Source organism: Octopus bimaculoides, chromosome 1, assembly GCF_001194135.2.
Source record: "Octopus bimaculoides isolate UCB-OBI-ISO-001 chromosome 1, ASM119413v2, whole genome shotgun sequence".
Classification (NCBI taxonomy): Eukaryota; Metazoa; Mollusca; class Cephalopoda; order Octopoda; family Octopodidae; genus Octopus; species Octopus bimaculoides.
The window spans coordinates 95,843,729-95,855,783 of record NC_068981.1 but is presented as its reverse complement, the minus strand read 5'-3'; the positions used below and the strand labels follow the sequence as shown (position 1 = coordinate 95,855,783).

The following is a 12,055-nucleotide window of genomic DNA, read 5'->3' as shown; positions in this document are numbered from 1 at the left end:
ATATATATATATATATATATATATATATATATATATATATATAGACAGACAGACAGATAGATATACATGTATATTTATATATATATATTACATGGCTATATGAACATCAACATGATCTATAGATGATATAGGAATTATGACTAACTATTGCTTACATAGTATAAAGCTTAACAATTTCAGAGGTTGACAAGTAAATTCCCAGGAAATTATTGTAGAAACAAATATAAAGGGAAGCAACTCCAAGAGTAAATCAAGTGTATCACTAATTTCACTCTCTGAAAAGTTATCCCTATATTTCAAGTAAAACAGTAGAAATTTCATCAACAAGTTTGCTACTGTAAGGTAAAATATTCCATAATCAGCTTTAAATCTTGATTCTAGCTTTTGCACAGAGTTTATATTGCTTACTCCTGGAAAAGAATTAACATCACAACACATCTTCCTCTTCCTTATAAATTTTATTTATCATTTCTACCCATAAAAGTCGACAGAGTACCACTCTAATATATCCTTTTTGTGATTAAGAAATCATACCAAGCTTTGTTCAGAAATGTACAGTGGCAGGGCTGGTAGAGCAGTGATGGATTAAATATCTTACACTATGTATTTAATCAATTTCAATTCTTTCTAGGGGCAACTTTGCTTTTCATTCTTCCATGGTAAATAAAATAGCTATACTTATACTAATATACTTATGTTAAATTAACTTTTTCCTAACCTTAAAATTCCCAGCTTTTGTGCTAATGTTAGAAATCAATAATAAAAATGGCAAATATAAGTGAAGAAACTTTAAAAATCTGCTGCCAATGCCGCTGCCACTGCTGCTGCTACTGCTGCTGTTATTGTTGTTGTTGTTGTTGTTTAGTCCATGGTCAACCCTGGCCATATATAGGCATCCAGCTGCTGAAATCATCATTAAATACAGAGTTTCCTAACCTTCCTCTGAAACCTTATTCTCATAATAGTTTTATAAAATACATAAAAAGAATACATAAGACAAAAGTTCTATAATCTGGTCTGACTAAACTTACAGATTGCCAAACTGTCTCCTCACTCTCAATATTATCAAGAAGCTCCCCGAATTTTTCTGGAAATTCTTCAGAAAGTTGAACACAGTCTTCCCATCCTTCATTGATGATCCATGGAAAAGGTTTCTTTCTGGCACTTTTCTCCAAAGCAATGTTTCCCTTTAAAAAAAACAGATCAGTTATAGTATCTGGTAACATCATCATTGTTGTCAGCATCAGCTTAGTTGATAGTAACTACATCAGTAATTAGAAAGAGTTTAGCAAATGTCATTGGATCAAAACTGTAGAATGAAGGTTTTTAACTGTTTTATATCTATGGACCCCTTTGATTACTATTTTACTCTGGAGGACCCTATCCTCACAGCCATTCGATGTTTAAAAACTAGTTTTATAGAAACTTCTTTCAAAATTTCTATTTTGTTTTTCATACATTAACTTGTGTATGTTGAAGTATGTAGAATGTTAGAGAAAGAAACCTAGCTGTTTCTTGCAATACATACAGCAAAAGTAAAATTTTTTCAGGGGCCCTTAAAATTCTATTTTGGATCCCCAATTTACTATTCTGTTTGTGGAATCCCAAAAATCTTATTTGAAGCCTCAGGGGACATATGGACTCCAGTTCAGAACGATTGCAGTAGAATTTTGGAGTGAAGAGATAAAGAGTATTCAGAAAGTCAATGGGTGAGTCAGGGATATGAGCTAGCAAGTTTGAAAAAGTTCTAGATGATAAGTATTTTGGGTTCTGTATCTGCAATATCAGTTTGAGTTGAGAGAGAAAGAGATCAGATGAACCAAATAACATGAAGTCACCAAATAACATGATTGGGGAGAAGCAATGATTTCAGAATGGAGAAAGTTGAGAGAAAACAAGTAAGGAAGAATTGAGTGCAGTTGTAATTAAAGATATTACAATATAATGATACTTGAATACGATATAAAAGTCTTACTTTAAGAAAAAATTCTAACTCTTCTTGATGGATTTTTGATAGATCCTGCTCCAGTTTGATGGTAATTTGGAAGGCAAAGAGTAACTTGTGCTTCTCAAAGATTCCTAAAGTAATTCAACAAAAAATATTGAATGTATTAAATAAAAAATATTGAATATAGAAATACAAGTACTAAAGAAATTGTAAAAGCGGAAAAGACATTTTTGAAATACCAACTGAGTTTGTTATTATTTAATAAAATATATCATTTTTATACTTTTATCTTGATTATGGTAATTATTATTAAGAACCAGTTCAAATTAAACCTAATTTTGGAGGTGAAGTCCTGTTTTTATCCATTCCTATTTTAAACAGGATTTACATGCACTAAACATCATTGTCATCAACATATTACAACCATTTTTTAATGCAGGCATGGGTTAGATAGGTCTTCTATGACACAGTGTCTTACTACTTGTTGCAATCAGCTGTCGTTTCATTCATCTCCAACATCTTCAAATCACACTTCACTACTTCTACCTACAGCTTTTTGAATTTTCCTCCTTCAACAGGCTCCTTTTATTTGGTTTGCTTAGTAATTCTTCACCTTACTATCTCCCTTCAAATGTACACATATCTATAAAAGTATGATCAGAGGAATCAGCTGTATCTGATTCCTTTAATACCCATTTCTTTACTTAACTTGCATGCTGACAATAGACATCCAACTTACTATGCATGCTGACATTAGACATCCAACAGAATATACTTGCTCCATTTCTTTCTAGCCTACACACATCTATATTCACCACACTTTATGCACAAGTATCATTCAATTTGCCTTTCAATTAGAAAAGAAACCCTTTGTTACCCCCAAATGTAATAGTTACTCGAACTTTTTCCACTTTGTCCTTACACTGGCTACTATGTCTCTGCAACAATCACCTCCACTGTTGATTAAATGAGCCAGGTAACAGAAGCTATCAGGTATTACAAATAAAGATTTTGACAGTTAAATTTTATTATTTAATGAGTGTTCATCTGTCAGACACATTGATAATGATTATGACGGTGATGTATTTAATTAGTAAAAACAAAGAGAAATCAATAACTCCTACCTGTACATCCATAGTCATAAATATTCTGTGTTAATGTGTTCATAATGTTGTTCAGACGTTTTATCAGAACAGCATCAGGCATAGACTTTTTCAGTGAATGTTTGAACACATGTAAGTAAGCTGACAGAGAGTACTGGTACATGTTGTCTATCACAGACATTTCAGCCAGGACAAAAAATAAAATAGCACCACGTTTTGCCGCTGGCCGATAACCATCCCGTAGTTTATCAATATCTTTTGCTGTCTTCTCTCCTAAAGCAAGTTTCTCAATAACCTGAATGTAAAGATTTAAGAAGAAGAAATAAAAATATATACATATATTCTAAATTTTTATCATGTCCAAGGAATAAAGCCTTTCCTACAGCCTTACAAATTATAAAATCACAGTAACAAATTAAATTGGTACAGTCAAAATGAAATGATAAGAGAGTAAATATTTTGTGAATGGAAAAAGGACAAGAATTCTTGAAATTTATTAGGAAAAGCTTCCTGAAAAGAGAGGTGAAACAAGAAGTAATTTATATGCAATTCTGTAAAGTGACTGTTGCAACTGGGAATCAGAATTAATCAAGTAAATGGTTATCATTACAGAAATGAGTCAAGAGCTACTAACTTCTTTTTATTACAGAAACTCATGTTTTGGTAGTTAGAAGTGAGTATAGCTCATTGACTTCACCAGAATATTGCAGGAATGTACTTGATTGGTCATGGAATCATGGAATGAATCATAGTTCTGAGCAAAATATTACAAAATAACTAGCTTTAATCTCTATTTTGTGCTATCTCCAACAGTGTTCACCTAACAGTGTCCACCTTTTGAAACATAATACATTTGGAATAGTGTCTCATCATCATCATTTAATGTCCATTCTCCATGCTGGCATGGGGTGGATGGTTCAACAGGAGCTGACCAACTGGAGAGCTTCCTGGGATCCATTTCTCTGGTTTGGCATGGTTTCTATGGCTGGATGCCCTTCCTAATGCCAACCACTTTACAGAGTGTACTGGGTGCTTTTATATAGCACCAGCTCAAGCGTTTTTATAGGACACTGACATGGGCACTTCTATGTGGAACCAGTATAGGTGCTTTTACATGGTAGTGGCATGGGCACTTTCATATGGCACCAGTATGGATGCTTTTATATGACACCAGCATGGGTGCTTTTACATCACACCAGAACAAATGCTTTTATGTGGACCCAGCACCTGTGAGTCCGCAAGTGTAGGATCTCTCAGCTGAGAGAGGAACGTACAAGACGTGCCTGTATGTATAGATGGCCAAGATTTTACTTAGCTTGATGTGTCTTCTCAAGCACAGCAAACTGCCAGAAGTTTCAGTCCCTTATCGTCTCCTCTGTGAAGCCCAACATCTGAAGATCCTTTCTCACCACTTCATTTCATGTCTTCCTGGATCTACCCCTTCCACATGTTCCCACTATAATTAGAGATCAGCACTTCTTGATGCAGCTGTCCTCATCCATACACATCACATGACCATACCAGCTCAGTCAACTCTCTTGCACACAACATCTGATGCCTCATATCCCCAATTTTTCTCTCAAATCACTTACACTTGGTCATACATGCACACCAACACTACCCATACAGCAGAGCATGCTAGCTTCATTTCTTTCAAGTCTTTGCATGTCCTCAGGGGTCACAGCCCATGTCTCATGGCATGTAGCATAACTGTTCATACACAGACATCATACAATCTGTCTTTCACTCTGAGGGAGTGGCCCTGTGTTACCAACAAAGGTAGCTGCTCTCTGAACTTTGCCCAGCCCATTCTTATTCTTGCCACCATGCTTTCAGAACTACTCCCTCTATTACTAACTTAGTCACCTAAATAACTGAAACTATCTACTGCTTCTAAAGATCCCACCAGACATTTGAGGGAGTCTATTTTCTGTACATTTCAAGTGTTTAATGTACCTGCACATCTGCCACACACAAAGACTATGGCCTAGAGGACTATGATAAACAAGAGGAGACTGAGAACTGGTCCTTGGCAAACTTCTACCTGTACACTAAATTCCTTGTTATACTCATTGCTGACTTTGACTTTATTGACACCATCCCTGTGCATGGCTTGTTACAACTCTCACCAATCACTCATCTATCTCTAGCCTCTGCATTGCCCACCAAATAAGGGAGCAGGGAACCCTATCAAAGGCTTTCTTCAGGTCAACAAAAGCCAAATACAGAGGTTTATTTTGGGCTTAATACTTCTCCAGCAGTTGTCTTACCAGGAAGATAGCATAAGATTTTTTCATTCTTCACAGCAAATGAACTCAAATGAACTCTTTCTCTTAAATGGATTAATTTTTACTGATGCATACAGAGGAGGACATCTGCATAAAGAAGTGCCAATCTTTAACTGTGGAGGGAACCTGGGTAAGAGGTAGAACCAGGAAGACATGGAACAAGGTGATGAAGCATGATTTTCAAATTTTGGGTTTCACAGAGGTGATAACAAATGATTGAGACTTTTGGTGATTTGCTGTGCTTGAGAGGACTCATCAAGTCAAGTGAAATTGCTGTTGTAGCCAGTGCCAGTGACACATAAAAGGCACCCACTTCATTCTTGGAGTGGTTGGCATTAGGAAGGGTATCCAACTGTAGAAACCAAACCAAATCAGACTGGAACCTCCTAATACAGCTCTCCAGCTTATAAGTTCTAGTCAAACCATCTAACCCACATCAGCATGGGAAACAGACATGAAATAATGATGATGATGATGTAGACTACCAGTTTCCTCAGATTCTGGATTTTACCATATCATACAGTTTAACTTAAGACCAAGTTGCTCATTCAATCGTTATTTTATTGTATTAGTTACAATGTGGCAATCAAAGATTATTGTTTAGAGGATTTAATTAGAAATAGATAAAATAGGTAAGTGTAAGTTAACAGTGATACTTCAAGAATTGCAAGAAAGAGTATATGACATAGTTGTTGACAGAAATAAACCTAACCAGCAACAGCACAAGGGGGTGCTGAAAAGTTCCTGACTTTAAGGGTATTGCAGAAGGCTTGATTGGAGGTCCAACCTTCCGAGTTCTTTTATAGGACTTAGAAAAACTGAAGGACAGCTGCAATAAGTGTGTAAATCTGAAATGGGAATATGTTGAATAAAATCATAATTAATTGATCCTCCTGTATTTCTTTTACACAAAACCAGGAACTTTCAGCACTCTCTCGTATACAAGTTTGATGGAAAAGGGTTAACCCTTTTAATACCAATCTGCCTGAAACCACCTTTGGCTCTATAATACAAATTTCCTGTTTTAAAGAGATCTAAAATTAAATTCCATCAAAATCTCATGTAAGTTTATATTCTAAACACTGATTTAATAAAGACAAAGTTATTTTACTAAAGTGTTCATTATTTTCAAAATTAACAGTAATAAAGGAAATGTATTTCAACAGAAATATAGTAACAAAAAGGTTAAAACATTATTGATAATAATCACTGACCTCTGTTGCTTTAGTTTTCGTTTCCTCTAATGTAGACACCAGTTCAACATTGTCCAACATGTTGCCTTGAGATGTTGCCAATTCTCTTAGCAAGGAATCTTCCAGATCTTTCAGTAATCGTTTGTTTTCACTGTTAACATAAAGCAAATCTATAGTTAACTAATCAAACTTTTAATTAGCAAGTTTTTGTTATTTTTCCAGTCCTGAACCATGTAAGTTTGAACAATCTGACTTTCTTAATAATAAACAAATGAGAAGCAAGTCTGTCTCTGAGTAGGACACTGGTTTTTCACAAATTAAAATGAATACTCACCTTGTTACCTGAATAAGTCTTTCTCTCTGCTCTTCCAGTTCTTTCCTTTCAAATTTGACAATCACACTTAACAACTGATCTTCCAGCCCCTGAGGAATAGCAGGTTTTAAAGAAGCCATGAGAAATATCAGTGTTAGTAAAGTATCTTATATAATGGATTGGCTCACTACAGAAATAAAAATGTAATATTTTGGTTCCAGCTTGTAAAAGTCACAAATGTAATTGATATTTTTGCTATGAAATGTAACTATCAATCACTTAAAAATTCCTAAAATACTCACTTTTGTTTTAAATTTAACTGTTTCTTATTTATTTTGTCAGTGCAAGTATTAGTTAGATATTTGAATATTTGGAACTTAAGATATTTTCCATCCCTTAAACCAGAGATATCAAACGTACAGCCCACAGCAATGTTTATCACTGCAATCAGTTCAATTTTTTTCTTTTTTTAATTATTAAGATTTTTTTTTTAATTTTAAAATATTCTCTAAAATATATATCACTAGCTTGAATTCAGAATCAGAAACTGACTTGAGTTAAGATTGAAAAAAAAAAACATACAAAACCATATACTAAAAGATGTATCAACTTGCACTTCACTTTATCCAGCATTTATTAAACACTGGACCAAATGAAAATTTTGAGGTTTTGTATAGTTTTCCTTTGGTGTAAGGTATGTGTGTCTGTGTATGGCTATTAATTGCATACATCAGTGTATGACTTTCATTTGCTATTGAATATGCATGTTAGTGTATAATTGATATTTGCAAGTTTATTACCAAACACTGGTCTTAGAACTGCATGCATTCATTTGGACAATTCCTGCCTCAGTTTCCACTCTAAGGACTTTTATTTAATAAGACTGTATTACCATCATCGTCACTGTTTAATGTCTAACTTCCATGCATGCATGGGTAGGATGGTTGACAGGAGCCAGCCATGTAGAAGACTACGCAGGATACTGTGTCTGTTTTGGCAGGGCTTTTTTACAGCTAGATGCCCTTCCTAATACCAAACACTCTTTCTTTTATTCTTTAACATGTTTCAGTTATTTGACTGCAGCCATGCTGGAACACCGCTTTAAAGGGTTTTTAGTAAAATAAATCAACACCAGGACTAATTCTTTGTAAGCCTAGTACTTATTCAATCAATTTCTTTTTGTCAAACTTGCTTAGTTATACTTATATAAATGTGTGTGTGTGTGTGTGTGTGTGTGTGTGTGTGTGTGTACCATGTGCATAACTTTGCACCACACAAACTTTGCTAATGATTCCTATTCTTTCTTTTCTTTATTATTAATAAAGCTATAATGTTTATTAACTCCTTTATCCGTTTACTTTGGCCTATGTTGTGAATAGGGCTTTTAGGAATAATTCTCCCTATCCAGCCTGTGAGTTCTTGTTTAGGCATCAATCCAGCCCACAAAAGTAAACAAATCTGACACCTCTGCCAAAGACAAACTATAGAGCCTTTGAAGTAAAGGTGGTCTCCATTTTCCAGCAGAGTGTTAGATGTAGTTGAAGTAATATGCCTATCTGAAAAACATAACGCAATGATTGTTGGGCAACTGAAGCTTCTCCATCAAAGAGGACAAATCTTCCTAGGACATATGGCCACAATGCTGGTAAGGCAAGAGAGAAACATGGTATATTTCATAGAAATGAGAAATTTTATACTATTTAATAAAAGGAGAGACACAGAACTGAAACATTACCAAGCTATTAATTATTTGAGATAATGGTTTTAAAGAGCAAAACATACCTTCAAAGTAACAGTATAGTTGATAACCATTGATTTGCTAAACACATCTGGTGAGTATTTAGGGTTTGCCAATTTAGTGTTCAAATATAAGCGGAAGTTTGCATCATAATCAACCTCTTTATCACCAAGTACAATAAATTCTCGACCTTGGTCTCCTGGAAATATTAAGCATTACTTTTAACAAGAATTCATTGTTACTTATTCCAATGTATTAAAATCTATGAAGGAAAATATTTCAGAGATTGATGTTAGATGAACTGTCAAGCTAATGTGAAGAAAACTTTTGCAGCAAAATCAGTTTGAAAATGTTTTCAATTTCTGGGAATTGAGTAATAATTCATAATATATATATACATTTTACTGGATTTATTGAACTTTGAATTTAACTAAAATGTAAGACTATCAAAAGTATTGAACATTTTCTTCTTCCTGTTTTTTTCCTTACACTTTCTTTCTCTCTGTTCCCTTTTGCTTATCTTTGCTTTCTTTGTTCTGATGATGTCTATCAATTGCAATGATGTAAATACATATTTACTCCAGCTGTAAACTTACTCTATCATACTCCCATCTTACTTAATTAATTAAATAATGGCTTTATAACACCAAAGATCCACTTCTCATTGTTATTTATTTCTCCATTTTCTTATCTTCTATATATACATTAAACTATGGTTTACCTTTAAATTAGCCACTACCGTATACTGTATAACAAAGACCATACATACTGAAGTAATTACCAGGAGTGCCTCTAGATACATCTATCCCTTAGATGGTTTTTATACATCTAACTTATATCTTATATATACATATATATATATATATATATATATATATATATATATATATATATATACATATACAGGTGAGCAAATGAGAGAAAGTGGCATTCAACACATTCAGTAGGAGATATATATATTTTAATAACAATTTGACTCAGCACATTTGCTATGTGACTACAAGGCTTTTGGTCAAGCTGAGGTGGACAGTTATCTATAATATAAATTGAACATGGCCAACCATTGTATTCTTTCTTGTCTTGAGGTTCACAGCCAAACGGCTGGGTGGATTCGCGTGAAAAATGGCACACATGTGGAGACAGGTGCATAAATTGGAACGTGCTTTGTATTTTTTCCTAGCACCCCATAGTTACCGAGAAAATCGATTAAAACAACCTGCATGCATGCATATATGTGAGTGTGTGTCATTGAAGCCATTCATACATACATACATAATCACTCTCTCTCTCTCTCTCTCTTTCTCTCTCTCTCTCTCGGTTTTTCTCTGTCAATCACTCACACATTAACTTACTACAAAAACTGAATAAAAAAAATTTCGGTTATCTCTCTCTCTCTCTCTCTTTCTTTCTCTCTTTCTCATATTCACACACCATCAACATTACTCTCTCTGCCTCGCACACCCCATCAAACATACACACACACACACACACACACACACACACACACACACAGATATATGCACACACATCAATTCTTCTGTCTCACGCCAACTTCAAAAGAAGTTCAGTCATAAAACTGTCCATGTCTCTTTTCATTTGACGCCCACTTCAAAAGATCCCCTTTCCCCAAAACACATATTAAAAAATATTTTCACTTGTCCGGCCATTGATCGAGAGATAAAAGACAAACCACCTCCTGCTGACTGCAAAACTCCTGCCAAATTAGCCGCAAAAAAAAACACACACACATACACACACACATCCATTTCATGTCTTTCACTTTCTCTATGATTATACACACATCCAATAGCTCCCACATACATTTTCGTCTTCAACAGGTATGTATCTATTCTATAATATAAATTGTTTTCCTATAAGCGTATAACAATTACTTATTCCATACTTCTTCACTTAGATTTTATCTTCACTTTTCTTAAATTGGATACGTCTGTTATTAATTCTTACATACAATTTCCCCATTAATTCTTACAGCTTCATTTTCTGTTCAAGCAATTCTTAACATCAACTTCTTAATGCCTCTTCTACTTTTTCCTAGCCCCCATACTTACCGAGAACATCGATTAAAACATTTTCCAATGCAATTCCCCTTTCTTCTGCCATTAACACAACCAGTTGCTCACACACCTTACAGTTTCTCATTCAAACTACATAATATGCAGAATTGTCACATTAATTCAGTAGGGTGTTTTGAGGGAGATTTGGCTGCTATTTCTACCAGGTCTACCTACCATGTAGAGGTCTGAATTTAATTTTCATTCACAGATTTGCATTTCAAACATTTAACATAATCTTTTCCATAAATCAACTATCGTAAAAATTTTCTACCATGACCTCACATTTTCTATGTATGTGTGTGTACCTTAAAAGACGTGATTAGACAGAGGTCCAATAGAATAGTTCTCAGTAACAGACTACCTACATATTCTTTCTTCACAACTCCTGAAGCTGTTTCCTGTAAAGATACTTTGGAAAGACTTCTGCCTTTCCCCCCACCTCATTTTCTCACAAATTTCTTTATTTCAAAAATTTTTTCTGCCAAAAATTTCTATAGGATAAGTAGTGACACACATGCACAGCTCCTTATTAACAAGCATCACACAAACATACAGGAGGGCCACCTCCCACACATATGATTATATTAACCAGGAGGCCAGAGATATAGCTATTAAACTAGGTATAGAAGATAGGATAGAGACTCTGGTGAAAAGAAAGGCCTTCATAATAATCAAAGATCATAAGCCTAACTTTGCCTCTAACCTCAACTGCAGGCTGATATACCTGGCAAAGTCTGAGATCAGCCAGGTAAGCAAGCAGCTCATCAGGAAGATCTGTAACAGCATCAGAAATGCATCAGACCTTGCCCTATGGCACAACACCAATGAGGTCATTATTTGGTTCATTGTGGTTCATTATTAATTTATTAGTCTTATTTTATCAACTACTAAATCTAAGGCTAGAGGACAGTGTCTGTTTAGAATGGAGTGCATGAATGAGTTGACAATTTATAGTTGGGTATAGTTATAGATATTGACAGGATTTTAGGATTTGTACAAGTAACTGTCTCTAAAGGAGGCTGGGTAGGGGAAGACTCCAAATCAAGATATTAATTGCCAGTTAAAGGGGCAAGACACTAATAAAACCTATGATGTTAACACAGAGGAAATTATCATGGGGTACTATGGATGATTGTATCTATATTTATATGTATATGAAATAACAGTCCACTCTGGTGGCAAAAATGGATAGTACCTGTATTTCAAAGGGCCAGCCTTGTCACACTCTGTCATGCTGAATCTCCCTGAGAACTATGTTAAGGGTACATGTGTCTGTGGAGTGCTCAGCCACATGCACGTTAATTTCACAAGCAAGGTGTTCCATTGATCTTATCAGCTGGGACCCTCGTTGTCGTACCGATGTAATACTCCTTTACATATATATATATATATATATA

General features: G+C 34.7%; 1 protein-coding gene across 2 annotated transcripts in view; it reads right to left on the bottom strand.

The window, feature by feature from the left end:
- Positions 1-12,055, bottom strand: part of LOC106876022 (dynein axonemal heavy chain 10) — a 187,264-nt gene that overhangs the window by 38,548 nt on the left and 136,661 nt on the right. For both annotated transcript variants that reach the window (XM_052968399.1, XM_014924396.2), the window contains exons 59-64: positions 8,628-8,782; positions 6,867-6,955; positions 6,554-6,683; positions 3,073-3,346; positions 1,976-2,079; positions 1,032-1,187 (exon numbers count right to left, since the gene is read on the bottom strand). In XM_052968399.1, coding sequence (XP_052824359.1) covers positions 1,032-1,187; positions 1,976-2,079; positions 3,073-3,346; positions 6,554-6,683; positions 6,867-6,955; positions 8,628-8,782 — 908 coding nt within the window. The remainder of the gene's footprint in view (positions 1-1,031; positions 1,188-1,975; positions 2,080-3,072; positions 3,347-6,553; positions 6,684-6,866; positions 6,956-8,627; positions 8,783-12,055) is intronic.